At 43.5% G+C, this 20965-nt stretch overlaps 2 protein-coding genes across 2 annotated transcripts; both read right to left on the bottom strand.

The window, feature by feature from the left end:
- Positions 1-2449: 2449 nt before the first annotated feature.
- On the bottom strand, positions 2450-8274 carry LOC310779687 (transforming protein p54/c-ets-1-like; the record flags this gene model as incomplete). The annotated part of the gene is made up of 7 exons (XM_083640187.1): positions 2450-2665; positions 3428-3546; positions 3637-3933; positions 4323-4514; positions 5841-6044; positions 7466-7585; positions 8256-8274. 7 exons carry the CDS (start codon positions 8272-8274, stop codon positions 2450-2452), a joined length of 1167 nt encoding a protein of 388 aa, XP_083496313.1.
- A 1509-nt stretch (positions 8275-9783) lies between these two features.
- On the bottom strand, positions 9784-19387 carry LOC310779688 (uncharacterized protein; the record flags this gene model as incomplete). The annotated part of the gene is made up of 6 exons (XM_083640188.1): positions 9784-13564; positions 14505-14843; positions 16230-16424; positions 17012-17250; positions 17430-17878; positions 19250-19387. 6 exons carry the CDS (start codon positions 19385-19387, stop codon positions 13326-13328), a joined length of 1599 nt encoding a protein of 532 aa, XP_083496314.1. The 3' UTR covers positions 9784-13325.
- Between the last annotated feature and the right edge of the window lie 1578 nt (positions 19388-20965).

The raw sequence follows: 20965 nt of genomic DNA on the forward strand, positions 1-20965 counted from the left end.
ATAATTAATGTTTACAAAGACAACTTGACATGTTAGAATAAAATAAAAATAAGGACAGACAAAATGACATTAGCAAAAATCAATTTACAGGGGTTACATCAAATATGTTTAGGTAATATTCTAAGAACCTGTTGCTTTTTTTTATTGTTTACAAGAGCAAGCGAATTAAGCAATGAGTTGAACTCAATCAAAAAGATGGGGAAAGCCGGCCGAGTAAGCTACCTAAAAACTTCTGTTTATGAATAAAGAATTTTCCAAATAAAATAAAATAAATTACAACATAGCTTAGAGATTTGTTACTTGTTGTCATAATAACAAATAACATCTTTAAGAGTAAAACAGTGGGTAACATTAGTGAGATTCAAAACATGAGAATTAAAATCAGACCAGAATCGCATTGTTATATTACATTGGAAAAAAAGATGGATCCAAGTTTCATCAGCTTGTCCACAAAAGGAGCAAGAGCTATCAACATCCACATATCTGCAGATTATAGAATTTACTGGATAGATTTTATGTAAAATTTTGAAATGAACTTCTTTGACTTTGTTAGAAATACAAAACTTGTGAGGTAGAAGCCATATGCTTTTTCCCAGTGTATATCTTCGATGTGTGAGTTCCAAAAAAACTTTCCTCTTGGGGTTATTTTGTTTTTACTTTGAAAAATGTTACGAATATGTTTATTATCACATTTCTTATCCCTTATGTTGATGCCATTCAAAAGCAAAATAGATGGTACCGCTGGGGTGTTATCTCCACCATCAGATAAGTGACTTTTGATAAGATGGATTAAACCAGAGGGAATGGCTTTGATTACAGAATTGTATTCTTTAAAAGGAATTGGAAAGTCATGTCTAGTCATAAAAGGCTCATAGGGCAGTATAAGACCCTGTTCATCAAAAATTGACAAAATGTTTACAATATTTCTTTTTTTCTTTCTTGGTCAGACCCACCGTCGACGTCAGCAAGCTTCCAGCGACTCTATGGCTGGCACTGCGAAACTAGTTCGGCTCGGGTTCGGCCTTGTCTCGCAGTGACAGCCGTTGATTTTTTTTTTTATTATGCAGATAAGTGATTTTCCATTCAGCTTTTTTTATTTTAGACTTTTTCAGGCATTTCATGCTTTATTGACAGATTTATAGTGAGAGAAAGACACAGAGGTGTGAGAAATCAAAGTTTACCATATGGGTCAAGAAATGTGGTCAAAACATGGCTCATTGTACTTCTTCATTTCTCTCCCTGCAAAGCACAGAACTCTGGAGCTGTGCGCTGCTATAAAAACCTTCCTGCACTCGCTAGCCGCTACGAAACATGTAGGTGTGTAGATGACATCAAAATGAATTTGTCCACCCACGCACCCACCCCCACTTTACACCCCTGTCCCACATTCGTTTTAAGTTGTGGGCACCACGGCGGGTGTGATCCCATCACCACAAGATGGTCTCTAGTTCCTTAAGTGTGACTCTTGCACATGTGTGGGTGTTTGACGAGGAGTTGACTCATGACATGGTGGTTAGCAGTCAGCACAGCATTTACATCCCCAGACTTGTGGTGAGAAAATAAAATGTCCTTTTATGAGAAATGGCTGAATGTTGATTTGATTTGACCATTCAGTGAGTAAGGGGACAGGGAGGTGGGAGGATTACTTCCACCACTTTCCCTCCCATGGCCAGCTAATGGAAGACCCGGCGCGGCCCGGGGAGTGTGTGTGTGTGGGGTGGGGGGGGGGTGGTCAAACACTACTGGGTCTTTCACATCGGGGGCTTGTGTTCGATCCCCAGGGTTTACAAAGTCTACATTTCAACTGTAATTCACATTTAAAGTTTTTGTTATTTGAACAAAACTAACTGTGGGTTACTCTTTAAGCCTTGCTTGGCAAGTGGGACACCGGTCAGAGTGATGAGGACTCAAGAGGAACAGGTTCAAGGGTGTTTATTCTTTCCCATTTGTAGGTAGATGTTTAAGGGCTGCATCAAAAAGCAGCTTTGAGTGAACGGGGCAGTTTTGAAATCCATAGGAGCATAAATAACGCCCCCTGCTGGATTAGGGATTAGAAGGCGGTAAATCAATAAACAGGCCTTGCTGGTATCTGAGATGTGAAATTAGACCGCTTGATTTCTCTGCAGGAGCTGACTAGGCCAGACACACACACACACACACACACACACACACACACACACACACACACACACACACACACACACACACACACACACACACACACACACACACACACACACACACACACACACACACACACACACACACACACACACACACACACACAGCTCCACGTAGCCTCTGTGCTGAACTGAAGGGCAGACGGAGTTGGGTGAGCAAGAGTGAATACATCAATTAGGTTCCATTAGTCCAACCAGCTGATCTCAGACTCTGTATAATAAAAACACATCATGTTGTTGTTGTGATTGTTGAAACTGTCTGTGTGAGGTCATTGGTGACTCTTGTCGCTGCCATCCAACATGGCGTGCAGCTCGCCGGGCTCGTATCCCAGCAGGCCTTGCAGGTTGCAGACGAAGCGGTAGACGTAGCGTTTGCCAGCCGTCTTGTGGATGATGTTCTTGTCATAATAGTAGCGCAGGCCGCGGCTCAGCTTCTCATAGTTCATCTTGGGCTTGTTCTTTCTCCGACCCCATAGCAGCGCCACCTAGAGACAAAAGCAGATAGTAACACCAGAGGGCTTTAACAGCTACGCAGGGCTCAAAATTAACCATTAAAAGGTGCTATGTGTAGGATTTTAACTTCAATTAATCATGACCACATTTATTTTGATGTTTTAGTATAATTAAATTAAACTGTTGCCAATGAGATGGGCAGTCTACTGGCCTCTACACTGCATTTTACATTGAGGATTTGAAGTAAATTTGGAGAAACGTGCTCAATAACAATATCACTGGTGTGAGATAGAAGGTAGCTTCGATCTCCACTCATCCAACTTGTAGAGCTTGGTCCATAGATGCTACATAGCGATGTTGGTGGAGATCGGTGAAGCGGACTAGGAGGAGATTTCAAAAATGTGTTTTCCAAAACTTTAAAAATATCTCAAAAACTTTCCAGGTGGACCTCACCTTGAGGCACATTTGTAGAGCGAGGTCAGCTGAACACGTGGAACAAAAGTTGCTTGCAAATCGGGCAAACAGCATGGAAGTTATGGCCTTTCAAATCTTGACATTTTTATTTTTTTGAAATATTTTTTTTTTATTTTTTGAAGTGGATCCTATCAAAAATGGCAAAGTATGGGAATTGTCAGTACGTGGAAAAAATGTGGTGCTTTTGTCAGGAACGTACACATCAATTTGCTAAGCTGCGTGACTATAAACAAAGACTATCACTTCAATCCAAAAATATCAGCATTGGTTCCGGCCTTGAAATTCCCATATTTAAACCCTAGTATGGGCAAGTGATCTACCTCATCAGGGTCTGTCAGCTTGAACTCCCACCCATCGCCTGTCCAGCTTACACACGACTGACAGCTGCGGTCTGTCAGAAGCTCCAATAGAAACTGCCACAGCTGAATGGGGCCACTTCCTATTGAAATACAATGGGAAGAATCAGCTTGAATATCAGCTGGATAGAACTCGAGCGGACATGATAGATGTGATGGAAGGTTCGTCTCACCAGTATAACCGGCGAGGACGGCCGCCGGTATCATGGCTCTGCCCAGATCCGCCTGGCTTCCGACAAACTCTTTGAAGCTCCGGTGGGGCTGTGGTAAGAAGCTCTGGTGGGGCTGTGGTAAGAAGCTCCGGTGGGGCTGTGGTAAGAAGCTCTGGTGGGGCTGTGGTAAGGCCAAGGCATCCTTGGACATGCCGTCTTCCATCCCGGGCTCTCTGTCCTGGAGCGGACCGGTCCAGGACAGAGAGCCCGCCATGTCCGAGTCATCGCTGTGGACAATCTCTATTTCTGAGTCCGTCTCTGAAAGTACAAGAGTGTGTAACACAGGGGAAAGCAGGTTTATCAACACACACCCTAACCCTAGGGTGTGTGTTGACCCTAACCCTAAGCCTAGGGTGTGTGTAGGGCGCTACAAATACACACAGCTCATTGGCTGTAAGTGTCACTTGTTTGTAATCACCTGTTAATTGATCACAATCACATGTTATTTTCCTACCAAGTTGGCCGTGTGGTGATGTAACAGAATACTATCAATAGGCTCCTAAATCTATTCAAAAGGAAACAGTGGTACATTGAATTAAGGAGGAAACATGACGACCTTTGTTGCCTCTCTCTACCTTTGAACGGTCAAATAAAGGTGAAAATGCCCAAAAAGTAATCTTTCAAAAAAGTGTCAATTCTCCTCTTACCTCCATTTCGTCCTGGTTCTTGCAGCAGAGGGGCAGAGGTGACGTTCCTGTGAGGCTCCTCTGTTTTGAGCAGGTAATAGTCTTGATGTTGGTCCAGACTCAGAGCATGGAGGTCTACACTCTCACTGTGAAGATACTGAAGATGGCAGCTATGCTTGTCTGGAAGCTGCTCCACATAGGCTGAATAATGATCTGGCCGGGGAACATGGACAAGGAACTCATACACAGCCTATACTTGCCACTTGCTCCCTTGTATTTATGATGATGATGATGATGTAACAGCAATATCAGGCTATCTTGGCTCAATTGTGTTGAGTGAGTACGGGATCAAATAACATAATCATGATCCCATAGGCATCCAGGATTTGAGCGAGGGGGGGAAGGCTCCTTTTTCCAAGCTTTGTCTGGGGGGAGGCCCACAGTCTCAGACTTTGAAAAGCCCTGAGTTAGACTGATGATGTGATAGTCATAAGTTAGACTGATGATCTAAGTTAGACTGATGATGATTATGTATGTGATAGTCATAAGTTAGACTGATGATTATATATGTGATAGTCATAACTAGGGATGTCACAATATATCGTCCCACGATACAGTATATCGCGATATCAAAACGTGACAATATGTATCGTTGAGATGAAATCTCATATCGCGAGAAAAAGAAGCAGAACAGGGTGGCACTGATCTGCATCTGATTGCATGCTCGCTCTCCTTTTCATTGCTTTGTTTGAACAGACGAGGGACGTTACAGACACGGAGGATGAAAATGGTGAAATTACTCAAATTAGCGTGGAGGATGCCCCCGCAACTTACAAATCGATCGCAAAAAAATATTGTTAAAATATCGTATCGTATCGTGAACTGAGTGTATCGTCACACCCCAAGTCATAACAGAAAAAGCCTTTTTCATAACAGAAAAAGCTTTTTCTGCTGTGACTTGATATTATATGTGCCTTGCACCAAAGTTATTTATACATTTTTTGGAGTGTGCTCGCTGTTCACTTTTTTCACCCCTAGTCATAACTCATAAGTTAGACTGATGATTATTATGTGATAGTCATAAGTTAGACTGATGATTATATGTGATAGTCATAAGTTAGACAAGAAACATGAACCTAACAGTTACCTTTGTTCATTTGAGAGTGGCAGTAAGACGGCATTGTGCAGGCAGCTAGCGACGAACTACAGTCATATTCACTCTCTGCAAAATCCAATTCAAAGGAGACGGTAAAAAAAAAGAACCAAATGGAGTTGTCATCACATTATTGTTTTCATACTATCACTATAATGACTTTGCTGCTACATTATACATTTATTATCACTATAACATTCAAACTACAGAACCAGAGTACAGAACACACACACACACACACACACACACACACACACACACACACACACACACACACACACACACACACACACACACACACACACACACACACACACACACACACACACACACACACACACACACACACAGTATATCTTTGCTGCTGTTTTTCAGTTGTAGCTTACCTCTTCTCATGGTCTCCAGATGTTCCCAGAGGATCTCTCCGGCAGTGCAGTCAGAGGTGAGGCCCAGGAAAGCCTCTCTGTCCAGGCTGCAGAGCTGGCTGCCCTGCAGGCCCCGCAGGTCCGAGCCCAGCCACTGCAGGCCAAACTCAGCCTGGCACCAGTCCAGCCAGTGGCTCACCTCCCACTCCGACCACAGGTTAGGATCTACACCAAGATATGAGCAGATTCCCAATCATTGTATGTGTTCTCTCGAATGCCCAAGACACATTTCTCCTAAGGGAGACAATAAAAGCTAATCTAATCTCTTCTCTACTACTATAATTGGAGGGCCGATGGCGCACAATTGCGCAACTTCCATTGTGACATCATCAGTGATGTCATCAATCCCTCTCTACTCATGCATTGTGACATCGGAGGGTTGCACCGGGGACGGTGCGAGGAACCAGACGACGGCTTCCGCCCCTGGGCTGAAATCTCTATTAACGGTAGGGATGGTCCGATCCGATACTCGCTATCGGTATCGGAGCCGATCCGGCCAAAATCGCTGGATCGGATATTTGATGGGAAAAAGAAGTAGAATCTGATCTGATCCATAGCCTAAACTATCACTAAATGCTTCACTAAACTTTGAGCAATGCGCCGTCACAGACGCAGATGAACAACCGCAGCATGTGAACAGAGTGAGATTGTACTGTGTTGTGAGTGTTTTAAGCATTGGAAACTTCAACACCGCCGACTTCCTGCCTGATACAATGGTCACTGTATCACACATAAACAACCTGACAAGCAATGTTACAGAAAGAGGGGGTGAGAGGAGATCAGACGCAGAAAATTTGAAAATCGCAAAATAAAATATATAAAAAATAGACTCACTGGAACACTCAACGTAAAGCTGACTGATTGCACTTGCCATTTTACTATTTTGTTTTTGTCTGAATGCTTAGTGTTGAATATTTTAAAATGGCATTAACTGTGTTTGTCCAGTAGGTGGCTCAAAACCTCACTTCAGTATATTGCTCATGTGAAAGTGATTTTTTTTTCTAGTAGAAAATAATGCTAAGCGTAAATTAATGTAAATCTAGGGATGACGTTATTTAGCCATACAGTCAGACAATGCTAAACTGATTGCAGTCATAATAGGGCATTCATACAAAAGTTTCATGTGGAGCACTGAGCACTAGGGATCTACCATTTAAACCATCCACCATTTAGAATTAGAGGGAACTAACTAAAGAACTATGTAGATGATTATATCAGTCAAGGCTCTAAAGCTAGACTCCTGCAGTTCTAATGAGTCCAAAAAACATAGCATATTTGTATAAGCGAGGAAAAAAGATAGAATCGGAATCGCTATCGGTATATAACAATGGGTACATCTGGGTAAGTCGACTGAAATGTATGTAATAGGCATAATAGGGCCAGAAACAAATAGTAACTAGAAAAGGAAACCGCTATGGGAAACACCACCAGCAGTAAACATTACATTACATGCTATTACCTAATAATTACTTCTTTATTATCACACTATTATCCCTATTACCATGTTGTTACCAAGCTGTAATGTAAAGTGCTACCCCAGTAAAAGGTTTAAATGCTCTGTTGACTGTTAGAATATCCTCCAGTACCTTGTGGAAAGTGCCGGCTGATTCTCTCCTGGGCAAAACCGGCAAAACTGGCCTTCACTGCCTGGCTGAGGACCTCCTTACTGGTGGGGGTGAGAGGGGGAACCTCCAGGGGGTCCGGCTCTTATTAAAAAAAAATATATAATAATAATAATACAAATATTAAGCACATTAACTTTTCTTACCATGTAATCATGAGAAAAAGCAAAAAAAAAAGTTTAATATATAGTATAATATAATTTAATCAACTATACAGTTGCCCAATAAATTGTGTGCACATTTGTCAAAATTACACCGATTCTCATCATTATCATGCTGACAATGTGGGCTTATGCCTTAAAATGCCTTATAGTTTAAGCATTCATGTAAGCACTCATGTAATCATTAGGCAAAGCTTAAAAAAAAGCCTTTCAATTGAATATCATTTACCGTAATTAATAACTATAGTTGCCCCATACATTTTATGCACATTTTTAAAATATATTGATTCTAAATGTAAAACAATGTGATTACAATGCCTTATACTTTAAGCATTTAAACTTGATTTACTCCAAAGTAAATTGTTACCAAACACGATGATCCCAAAACATTGCATTTGCAGCATTCACAGCCCTTCTTTAGATTCTGCTAATGGTTTATCCTGTACAAACTCTACTAAAACCTTCCGTCAAGTTCAATATATAATAGAGAACGACCTAATTTCAGCAAACACAGAATGAATGAGAAAGGACTGGAGCTTGTCACAGTGTAAATTAAACAGTGAAATGCTGAGCAGATGGGGTCGGTGCCTTACCGTAAGCACTCCAGTCCATCCCAGTGTGTTGGGGATGGGGTTGGATCAGGTGGAGGAAACTGAGCCCACAGAGGGAAGCATGGGCCTTTTATATGATGGAAAGGGTGCGGGATGTGGGGGCAGGTGGTGACGGACACATGCCAATCAAGTGGATATGGGAGGGGCATCGGCCACTAGTGTTGGGCACTAAAGTAATCCATTACTGTAATTTAATTACTTTCCCCGTAACTAGTAATGTAAGGGATTACAATTTCCAAAAAAGTAATTATATTATTATTATTTCTTTACCATTATTTAACCAGGAAAGTCACATTGAGATTAATATCTCCTTCAAGAGAGACCTGGCCAAGACAGGCAGCAACACAAAGGAATGCAAAGTTTAAAACGAACAAATTCCACTAACAAGTAAAATTGCTAAAATAGGTAATTCAGCGGGGCAAATTAAAACATCGACAGACTATTGAGTCTGCCTCTAAGTCCTTCATATGGCATTTAAATGCATCAAGTGAAACACTAGGGCATTAGGTAATTTTTCAATGTTCCAAGCAGGAGCAGAATATCCATAGAATAGCATTAAGTAATTGTATTCATTTTTTAAGGAGTAATCAATAATCAGTAACTAATTACATTTCCTGAGTAACTTGCCCAACACTGTCGGCCAGATACAAAGTGTGGTGTTATCAAACATGATCTTTCATAGGTGCATGGATGGACAGAAAATGTGATATGACAGCTTGAGGCAAAAACATAGTGCAGTGGTTCCCAACATGGGTGTTGGGGCCCCAGAAGGGGTCACTGGTTCATCAAAGTGGTCGCGAGATGATAGGACAGGATAGGGTACAGAAAAGATCTTGGACAGACAAAATGTTGATTCTTTTTAAGCTTTCTTTCAGTTTTCTGTATTTTACCTCCTCAAGCCTCTAAAGGTTATTCAAATCAAACTAAAAAAGTCATCTTTATAGAGCTGCAAGGTAGTCGATCAGCAGAATCAGCAAATATTTTGATAATTTAATAATTAGTTGTCATCTTTGAAGCAATAATGTTTAAAAAAATGATGTTCTCAGCTTCTCAAATGTGATAATTTCTTGCTTTACTTTGTCCAACATGATGATGATAAAACTAAATATTTTTTGGGGGATTGGACTGTTAGACAAAACTCAACATTTGAAGATATAACCTTGGACTGTTGGGAACTGTGGATTATTTTTCACCATTTTCAGGACAAAGCGATTAATTGATGAATCAATACAATTAACTGGTAGATTATTCTTTACAGCAACAACAATATCAAAATATGATTTCAGTCTCTGAGACGAAACCATACTTTCAAATTTGTCTATACACTCCCAGACGTCCCAGACCTGAACCCTGTGGTCAAAGTAAGAAAAGCATACTTGGCTAAAATAAAACAAATAATAAAAATACTTCTAAAATGGCTCAAGTTTACTGCAGCTTTCAAGATTGGCAAAAACAGACTAAAAAACACACCAACATGCTTGACCAACAACTTTCTTTAATAATTGCATCATAAAACGCGGGTAACAAACTAACGGAACTTTAAATTATGAACATGAAGTTACACTGAAAGGTTTCACAAACATTTACCAGGGTTCCAACACCTTCTTCAACATCAACTTTAAGGAGCTTTCAAGGACTGGCCAGGCCCAACTCCCTCAAATTCAAGGACCCAACATGGCATACGGTACTTTGAGACATGGATCAAGGTTAAAGGGTATGCCATATGAAATCAGTTTCATTTTTTCCCAAATTCCATTTTTATTTTATTTTCCCCAATTATTATTATCATTTTAATTTTAGTTTAGTGGTTAGGTTATTTTTGTTTTCTTTCCTTCATGCCTTCAACATGACATCACAGACTATGCCTGTAATGTAAGTTTAGTACATAATTCACATGGAGGCTGGGTTTACCCAGGCTAATGCAGGACTGACCCCCCTCCCCCCTGAAAACACCCCAATCGAAAATGGAATAATTTCTCTAGGCCCATTTTACAATTATGAAATCATCACTACAACAATTGGGTGTACTATTTAATTAAATAAGTATGCCTACTTTTATCAATTTTAGCCAAATTATGGACAATTCTGCAATATTCCATGTTTCACAGTTGATTCAATTTTTATTACCAAATTCCATGTTTCCATCCGTTTTGCGGAAATCATATGATTTTCAACCAGCTTTGTATCATTACAAAATCAGTAGTATGTATGCAAATTAAGTGTGTTTCACTTCCCTCCATCTTGCCTGGACTGAGAGCTCCCCGTTCATTCACAGAACTTGGTCCAAAATCCAAATTATGTCATAATGATGGAGTTATGCCATGGTGTCACTAATATCACTATTCGCGATGGTGTGTGTTCACGAGACCCATAAATGTAAAAATCATCGAAAATAGCTCCCCAACAGATACAAAAAACATGAGCATATATGTGTTTAATGTACATAGAAAGAACTCCCGGGATTCAGATTTGTGAAACACGCATTTAAAAAAAATCACGATTTCTCATCTCCCTGGAGCTGCAGGTCTCTCCCCGGCTGCTCAACTGGAGCCCGACAGCGGACGCTCTGCCCTGGCTGAGTCCAATTGGGGAGGCTGTGCAGCCATCGCACACAGGCGTTCAGTATTTATTCGGCCATTAATCACCCCTAACACTTCCTGAAAGATTCTGCGTGATTGCAGGTAAAATGGAATCGCTGTGGGCGAACACAAGTTCTGCTCGCTCACTCACTCACTCAGACACTTCTTCCTTCGCATTCTTATTATGGGATGAGAACTAGCAGCTTTACAGAAGCTCACAGACAACAATTAAAAAGAGAGGCTTGAATGTGTGAACACTTCTAAAATGTGCTGTGTAACATGTTAACTGAAAAAATATCAAAAGAACGTCATTTTATATTCTTACACAAAATATATAAATTCAAGCACTTTCAATGACCCATGTCTATTTATGTATATTTTCAAAAACTGTCAAGGCCTTGATTTTTGAAACACTGGGGATGAGGACCTAGTTCTTCCCCTTTCTGTCCTACTGCTGAGGATGCAAAACAGTGAGAAGCTTAGAGAGAGAGAGATATTCCTGATGTTCTCCAGACATGTCCAGGCACCATCACTGAAGGTTAGACCAATATGGTTGACTAAAATCTCGGGTCGAACGTGGCCTTTTATTAAAATCCCAATACGGTCCACAGTGGAGTCCACCGTCCTCTGATATGATTGATATTCATATTGACCACAGCTGGTGAATATGACATTATTATTATTATCCCTATATCAGATCTCTGACCAGAGGAATCATTCCAGTGTGGTGTGGGACGATTGTATGTAACAGTCTGTAAAACCTGCAATAATGGGATTCAGGGGTTGGAAATGATAAAAAAATTAAAGATATTGAGTATCGGCGTAAAATACCAGCTTGCATCAAAAAATCTTGGTATCTTAAGCCGCATTTCGACCACATGGTACCGGCTCATCTCGTCTCCAATCTAGTCTAGTTTTTGGTTTTCCACTGGGCAAGTAGCGAGCTGAGGCAACACACCGAATCACTGTGACGTTGTGTTAACAAACAAACCGGTTGGGAAAAGGTTGGGAACCCCTGCGTAAGGTGACTTAAAACTCCAGACTACTGATTGGTCAGAGAATCGTCATCATTGTGTAGGATTCCCCCAAACCCTCCTGTTTTTTCTTTCGTCTTGCTGCCTCCAGTGTCTTCTGAAATGACATCTCTCTCCTTGTTGTGTCGAAACGAAAAAAACGTACGGTAACATAACTGAATCGCACTGGCTGCTCTGGGAGCCGTACTCACCTCCGGCTTGCTAAGCCGGCTGTAGTGCGCCGTGCCCCCCCCCCCGAAGGAGAGGAGCCAGCTGTGGTGAGCCGCGCCCCGGGTAGCTGGAGCACACGAGGGGGGCGGTGTCTTTCTCCAGCTGCCTCTCAGACCAAGACAGCCATAGCCCCGCTCCTCAGCTTCCTCCGCTCCCCCCGCCTGCCCGGACAGCTCCTCCACAGCAGAGGCTAGCCATGTGTCTGAGGTAAAAAGAGTATCGGAAGTAATAACCGCAATTCTAATCGGAGTTCCAAGGGACAGCAGTTGGAAAGTAGCCATCTGGCTAACACTGGCACATTTACAGCAATGTTCATTAATGTGCATTGTCCCTCAAATAAATAAATGCATGAATTAAACTGAAATAAGTCCAGTTTGAACACAGTGCTAGCGGTGCGCATTTGGCGATGTTATGATACATCGTGTGGCAGCAGATCACAGTCATGACATCAGTCTGAGAGGACTTCCTAAATATTTAGAATATCGTAATTTCCCACTTAGTCTTTTCAGTATTTATTGCTGTAGTATGGTGATAAATGCTTGCAGATGTAGGATGGCAGGTTTAGCATTAGTGAGCACTGCAGGGAGAGATTGACCTATCACATCCGGGGTTAAGGGTTACCTCTTCCATATATGGCATGAAGCAAAGATATACAGAGATGCGTACACACCGGAGAATGATTACCACGCCGTGAGTAGTCACACGTGCAGCTGCCGTTTGCCAAAGACAACTGGGATATTGTGTGTGTGGACACTGTCACTGATGGACAGACACGGCACTTACTGGATGCTATTTGGAGCTACTTGTTGCTAGCTGGGAGATGCTAGCTAATGGCGTACCAAGCCACATGTGACTCTGACAACATCTGATGGATATTCTCATAGACATCGACCACTCTGGATATAACAAGATGCCGCTTTGTAACAATTGTGGTTTCGTCTCGGGATTATTGTAACAGGCGAGCAGAGCGGCAGTTGGTTCAAAATGTCAGAAGTGGGATAATGGCGCTAATATAGCGTTTTATTTTAGATTGAAGCACTTGATGTAATTTCATAATCGATTAACATTAATGATTTCCCTCTGATCAAGTTTGTAGGTGTGACTTGTGTCCGAGGTGCGGGCACATTGAAGGGGTACTATCTGCAGTGGAAAACCAAGCGGTACTGCCAAAAGCCAGTAGAGTAGAGTTGAGATGAACAGGTTAAATGCGGCTATAAAGCACATGTCAGTCATTGTCTGTTGTGGGAGCGCTGGTGGAATTTCAGCCCTCCGCAGTTGCGGAACGTCTTGCCACACTGTCCGCAGACGTAGGGCTTCTCCCCAGTGTGGATGCGGAAGTGGCGTGTGAGCGCCCCCGAGTGGCGGAAGCTCTTGGAGCAGACGGAGCAGGAGTACGGCATCTCTCCCGTGTGGATTCGCAGGTGGGTCTTAAGGTTCTCCAGGCGGTTGAACTCGCGGTGGCACTCACCTAGGGGCGGGACCATATGAACATTTCATGTCACAATTATCCTGTCCAAAATAATCACGATTAAAGTTATAATCTCAAAGATTTCCATGTAAATAAATGTCTGTTAAGACACTATCTGATAGTGAGTTAACACGATGGTGATTGAGCCTATGGCCCATTGATGGAAGCCTTTGCATTTTCAGTATTGCAGTATTTAGGAACTGGGTGTCTGTGGAGACAACCCAGAGAGGGTGGGCGGAGCTAACACAATAGACTTGCTCTAACGTTACTCTAGGTTCCCGACAACTCTTGTGTGAAGTAGGATAACAACAAGCTACTTTTTTCCGGTCGCTGCTAGCATGGGTGGTTACTAGCCTAGGTAAACCCAGCCACCACGTGACCTGCTCTCTCAGTTCCCAGTCACTAGTCAATAGTCAATAGTGACTGAGAACAGGTCTGAGAGCAGGTCACGTGGGGGATGGGTTTACCCAGGCTAGGTGGTTACTATGGCCGAAACAAAATGACTAACGTCACATAAGCAACACTGTTTGGATCTCACTTGCAATTACCGTACTGCTCATCGCCATAGGTGTCGCCAAAGAGAATGAAATGGAAATGTTTGAGATTTCGAGAATCATCCAAATATGCTTAAAACTCATGTCATAACATGTCACTAAAACATACTGGAACCTTACATTTTGTTAAGAATCAAATATTGGAGGTGTTGGCCCCCAGGGCAGACACATTTAGCAGGATGACACAGCGGCAATTCAAAATAAAATAGGAAATCAATAGGACTGTGACTGTTACTTGTTAGACAGCTTTTTTAAGTCACTGACTCAGGACGATATTTTTCTCATGTGACAATATTCATGATTATACAATTAATGGAAATTATTGGGTGTTTATTATTGCGGTAGATGATAATATATTATATTGCCCCCCTCCCCCCTACACTCACTGCAGCGGAAGGGGCTGCAGCCGGGCGGGTAGAGCTGCAGCTTGGTCCTCTTGCTGCCCGGCTGCCGGTAGCGCTGCGGCGCCCTCTGCTGGCACTGGGCGTAGTGTCTGCGCAGCAGGCTGGGCTGCTGGAAGCTGTGCCCACAGAGCTTGCAGGCGTTGGGACCAGAGGAGGCATGGCCCAGGCCGGGGGGCGTCCGCGCCTGGACGGCGTACACCTGTGGTGGGCCGGGGGGAACGGGGGCAGCCTCCGCTCCCTGGAAGAGGCCGGGGAAGTCTGAGGAGAGGGAGGGGAGGTCACTGAGCTGGGGGGCGCTGGGGGGCATGTTTGGAGGATGAGCTGGAGGGGAATCAACACAGACACCGAGGTTAAAGGCTGACACAGCGAAAAGGACAAGCGGCAACCAGAGCCTGAGCAATGCGTCACCTCACCCTCACGTCTCCTGTGTCGGGGCCAAAAGGTTGCACTTGAAAGACTATAAAGACTACAGCCGACACGCAACTAGCATGTACATTCAACTAGCATGTACATTCAACTAGCATGTACATTCAACTAGCACGTACATTCAACTAGCATGTACATTCAACTAGCACGTACATTCAACTAGCACGTACATTCAACTAGCATGTACATTCAACTAGCACGTACATTCAACTAGCACGTACATTTAACTAGCACGTACATTCAACTAGCATGTACATTCAACTAGCATGTACATTCAACTAGCATGTACATTCAACTAGCACGTACATTCAACTAGCACGTACATTCAACTAGCATGTACATTCAACTAGCACGTACATTCAACTAGCACGTACATTTAACTAGCACGTACATTCAACTAGCATGTACATTCAACTAGCATGTACATTCAACTAGCATGTACATTCAACTAGCACGTACATTCAACTAGCATGTACATTCAACTAGCACGTACATTCAACTAGCATGTACATTCAACTAGCATGTACATTCAACTAGCACGTACATTTAACTAGCATGTACATTCAACTAGCATTTACATTCAACTAGCATGTACATTCAACTAGCACGTACATTTAACTAGCATGTACATTCAACTAGCATGTACATTCAACTAGCACGTACATTCAACTAGCACGTACATTCAACTAGCACGTACATTTAACTAGCATGTACATTCAACTAGCATGTACATTCAACTAGCACGTACATTCAACTAGCATGTACATTCAACTAGCACGTACATTTAACTAGCACGTACATTCAACTAGCATGTACATTCAACTAGCATGTACATTCAACTAGCATGTACATTCAACTAGCACGTACATTTAACTAGCACGTACATTCAACTAGCATGTACATTCAACTAGCATGTACATTCAACTAGCACGTACATTTAACTAGCATGTACATTCAACTAGCATGTACATTCAACTAGCACGTACATTCAACTAGCATGTACATTCAACTAGCATGTACATTTAACTAGCATGTACATTCAACTAGCACGTACATTCAACTAGCATGTACATTCAACTAGCACGTACATTCAACTAGCATGTACATTCAACTAGCACGTACATTCAACTAGCATGTACATTCAACTAGCATGTACATTCAACTAGCATGTACATTCAACTAGCACGTACATTCAACTAGCATGTACATTCAACTAGCACGTACATTCAACTAGCATGTACATTCTACTAGCACGAAACAAAGCAGTGTTTGCCTTCTTACCCAGAGTCAGGCTGGTGCAGGGCAGCAGGCTGTCTGGCTCCTCGGGTTTCCACTCCTCCAGCAGTTTGGACTGCACCAGAGACAGGCTGTCCGGCCCAAAATCCTCCCCTACCATAGGGTCCAGACAGCAGGCCTCCTCCTTTACCCTGATCCCCTCCAACGCCACCTGGTCACCCCCGCTCTCCTCACTGGCTTCTGGGGAGAACAAGAGCGGACCATCCCAAGTTTAAGGGGGAACTACTGGCCTTTTTTCCCCCTCAACTACCAATATTATTCAAAAGATCACAGTTGCTCGAGTGACATCACTGGTGATATCACATCTACCTGAGTGACATCACAGTTGAGCAATTGCGTAACATCATTTTCCCTTGAGTGACATAATTTCGGTCATAAATCGTGACGGACACCGCCAGACACCATTTAACCAATTTTAACTAAAAAGAAAGTAGAAGACAATTGCTCGAGTGACATCACTGATGACATCACAACTGCCTGATGACATCACAGTCGAGCAATTGCGTGACATCACTTCCGGTTGAGTGACATCACTTACACGCACACCTTCTTCCTTGTTGCCTCGATCCAGACCCAAATCTCAGGAGTAACACAGGTGACGACTACACACAAAGTCACTTATAGAAGCTGCTGCACCACTTAAAAAGTATGATCAAGCCAAATTTGTTCCTATTCTATTTTATAGCTTGTGTTTCATTCTTTCTGCCGTTTTGGTCACTGATTTTATATTGTATTTGTGTGATGAACACCAGTGCAGTGCGACCTACCTTTGAGCAAGGCATCATAGGCGACTGGGTTTCTGGCGGTGTGCCCGGGGAACTCCTTACAGTGTGTCTCTCCATTTTCACAGATCTCACTGAAGTAGCCGTGCCTCTGTCCTGTCTGTTCCTCCACAGCAGCAGCCTGAGGGGCGGCTGCTCTCCGGGCTGCGGCGTTTCCGCCCGCCCGGGTGTGCTGGGTGTCAGGGGGCTGCTCTGCACGGCCGGTTGAAGTCCTCAGTCTAGAGCTGCAACGATTAGTCAATTAAACAATCGTCAGAAAATTAATCGCCAACATTAGTACGTGTATGAAGATGTAAGACCACTTTAACGGAGCCTGCAACACCATATTGGGGTGCTACTTTGAGACAGAATGAAGAATGAAGGCTGAGTCTCACGTGGAGGCTAGGCGCAGGCGCAGCCCTACCTCAGTCCTCTGTGGTTGTTTGGAGGAGCAGGCGGCTGGTTTGTGGGGCTGATGGGGGCACTCAACAGCTGCTTTGTGGGAGGGGTCCCTCCTTGTTCCGCCAGGCCGCTCCGCGCAGACTGCAGCCTCTCCTCGGCTCGTTCACCCAGGCCGCTCCGCACAGACTGCAGCCTCTCCTCGGCTCCTTCACCCAGGCCGCTCTGCACAGTCTGCAGCTTCTCCTTGGCTTGTTCCCCCAGGCCGCTCCGCACAGGCTGCAGCCTCTCCTCGGCTCCTTCACCCAGGCCGCTCCGCACAGGCTGCAGCCTCTCCTCTGCTCCTTCACCCAGGCCGCTCCGCACAGACTGCAGCGTGTCCTCGGCTTTCTGCAGCCGTCTCTTGAGGGACTCGTTCTCCCGTTGCAGCCGGTCCTGGAGGTCTCCCATCGCCTGGCCCACTAGCTTCGTCACCTATGAGCCGTATTGACATTTATTAGCTACGTTTGGCTATCTGGAATTAATATTACAGATATCAACGACGATGTTTCGACTAGTCATCATTACATTGTGACTCCGAATTTTCATTCAAGATATCTATCAATCTGACGAGTCAAAATGAACATTTCAGATATCCACGTCATTCTTCCTAGGATGACGTCACTTTTTCCATTCATGTGTATGGGGGTTCAATTTGCATGGACTCGCCTTCGCCCTGTCAAGCCCCGCCCCGCTGCTGCAGCTTGGTTGGCTGCCTTGCTGTATTTCCGTCTTCAATTGGACAATTTCAAAATGGCCCCTCCTCTCGTCGCTGCCGTCCGCCGCTCATCACCTTGCAAAGCATGCTGGGATACCTGGTGCCAGGACATCGTGAACGACAAGACGAGAGGGGGAGGGGCCAAAATCAAAATAGACCAATTGAAGATGGAAATACAGCAAGGCAGCCAACCAAGCTGCAGCAGCGGGGCGGGGCTTAACAGGGCGAAGGCGAGTCCACGTGAATGTATCGCTTTCGGTGGGCAGGAACCCTGAAGCGGGTGTTGAGCGCCGAGCGATACTGAGCGGAGGGGCCGTGTGAGAGGAGGGGCCAAATTCAACTCACTGCGGTCTGTGATGCCCCTTGCAGACTGTAGCGGCATTTGTCGCTGCTCATCGCCTTGCAAAACATGCTGGGATACCAGGCGAGGCAGAGGAGGCTTGTGCAGCGACAAAAGCTAGCCAAGTGAGCTCGTCCTACCCTCTCTGTTTTGGAACTAGCTGCTGCTTCTGGGTTTCCACGCCCACCAAGCGGCAAGCGGCCATACAGCCAGGCAACAGCAGGCGTCAAATGCCGCTGTAGTCGTAGCGGTAAGCGGCAATTCTCATTGCTTCGCGCCGCTCATATTCATGGAAATTCTCATAGCTTTGCTACGCTCATATTCTCTCTCTCTCACACACACACACACACACACACACACACACACACACACACACACACACACACACACACACACACACACACACACATTAAATGATTTTGAACTGGAATGGCTAGTCAGAAGTAAATTGTATATTAATTTATGAAACTGGAATTACAACTAGTCATAATTCAGTTGCAGAAATCAGCAATTGACGTTGTAGATGTGAATTGTAGATTACTGACGTCAGTGACGTCATTTGTCCTAGGAAGAACGTTGACGTAACTTGTGGATATCTGGAATGACTGTGGATAGGAAGGAAGCACGTCATTGTGGATATGTGAAATGTTACTTTTGACTAGGGAATAATTGAGTTAGGGATCTCTGCAGTATATTTACCCAGTCTAGGGGTTTACATGTTAGAACATTTTCCCATAAGGATAATCACCTCCAATACTGCGATATCCACAGCCACCTCGAACGCCCCGTGGATCGTAGCGGCCAGCTCGTCGTGGAGAGCCCGCTCGGCCCCTCCGGCCGTGCCGTGGCCCAGGGGCTGCTTGGCCCGAGGCAACTGAGACTTCATGCCGCTTCCAAAGGCCAGTTAGCACGTTACCATTAGCAGCGACGGGTTCACAAGCTGATATTCACAAGCTCCGTACCAGGCTGCAGCTGCCCTGTGCACTGTAGTAACGCTAGGCTAGTCGCTGCCCTGTAGCATCCCTGTAGCTTTGCTTTACAGAGACTATTATGATGCGAGAGGTTTCACTTCCGCCTCCGTCAGGACCACAATGTAATGGTACCATGGGGAAAATCGGGATTACAGTGTTCTGTTGACTTTGATCTCTACCGATCAGCCTTTTCTATTCAAAAATGCACGGTGTTTAATTAAAACAAATTAAACAAGCCAATACGTGTATCCTTCCGTGGCATTTTTAAGAACTTATCACAAAACGACTGTTAAAAATCGTTATTTTGATTATTTAACACGAATCTATTATTAAATACACGACTACAGCACTTCCTTGATTAAATCAGAGATCCTTCCAGTGGTATTTTGAAGCAAACAGTATTTTTCTAGTATTTACGAAGTAAGTAGCTACACGTATTTTTTACTTAAAAAAATGAAGCAAACAGTATTTTTCTAGTATTTACGAAGTAAGTAGCTACTTAAAAAAAAGGGAGTTGGCATCTCCCATCTTTCCCATGGGACATGAAAGCATCATGTCATAAGTTCCGGTGTTATGCCGAACTTTGCACCCCCGCCGGCAAATGCATCCCCACCTCACGGGAGCGCGCTAGAGGAAGAGTTTTTCATCTCGATAGTTGACACCAGAGCAATCTCTGGTTGACACTCTTTGATAATAGTGTGTAGAGAGAGAACTGTCATGTTTCTATGAAAAGAAAGACAATTGGGTTCGGAGTTCGAATCTCTTTTGATGTCGCGAGGTTATCCATCTTGCAAGCAAGGTTAGTATCCCCCTGCTGCAGCAGCAACAGTTACAGTGACATGCAGCCTGGCCTACTGATTATCTGATACACCTATGTGGGTAGATCTTCTTCAGTATGTAGGTAGGACCGTGGGTAGGGTTGTTTCTGCCCTCTGGTGGAGTATTCATATTACTGCAACAAAAAGCAGCTAAAATCAACTAATTTCCGATGGTGTGAAAGGTGGTCTGAACTAAAGACAGTGTTGGGGGTAACCGTAACACATTACAAAAGTACCATTAGAGGCATTACGTTTAGCAGTAACTCTGTAATAGGCCTTGTAAGGAATTTAGATAGAAATATGGATTTTGATATCACTATTGATTCAATAAGTTAATATCAAAACCCCGGGGCACCACCACGTTCATCAGTAATTTATATTACTTTAATAAGTAATCTATATTACTCCTGCCGTCGGTCAGAGGTAAATCAGAGTCAGTTCTAAAGGAAGGAGATCTTTAATCGACTGATATTATTATAACAAGCACTGAACACGTGTTTAACTTCAAACCATAATGTGTTTATTTAATCCACAAAATAGTAAAATCACAGTATTATGCATAACACCTTGTTCGATTGAGGTAAGAAAAGAGGAGAAAAGTGAAAAGGAAGGGAATAATATAGCTGCTGATAAAAGGTACCAGCAGGTCAAAAGGATTCTAGAAAGCCTAGTTTA

The sequence above is a fragment of the Poromitra crassiceps genome, assembly GCF_964638095.1.
Source record: "Poromitra crassiceps genome assembly, chromosome: 7".
Classification (NCBI taxonomy): domain Eukaryota; kingdom Metazoa; phylum Chordata; class Actinopteri; order Beryciformes; family Melamphaidae; genus Poromitra; species Poromitra crassiceps.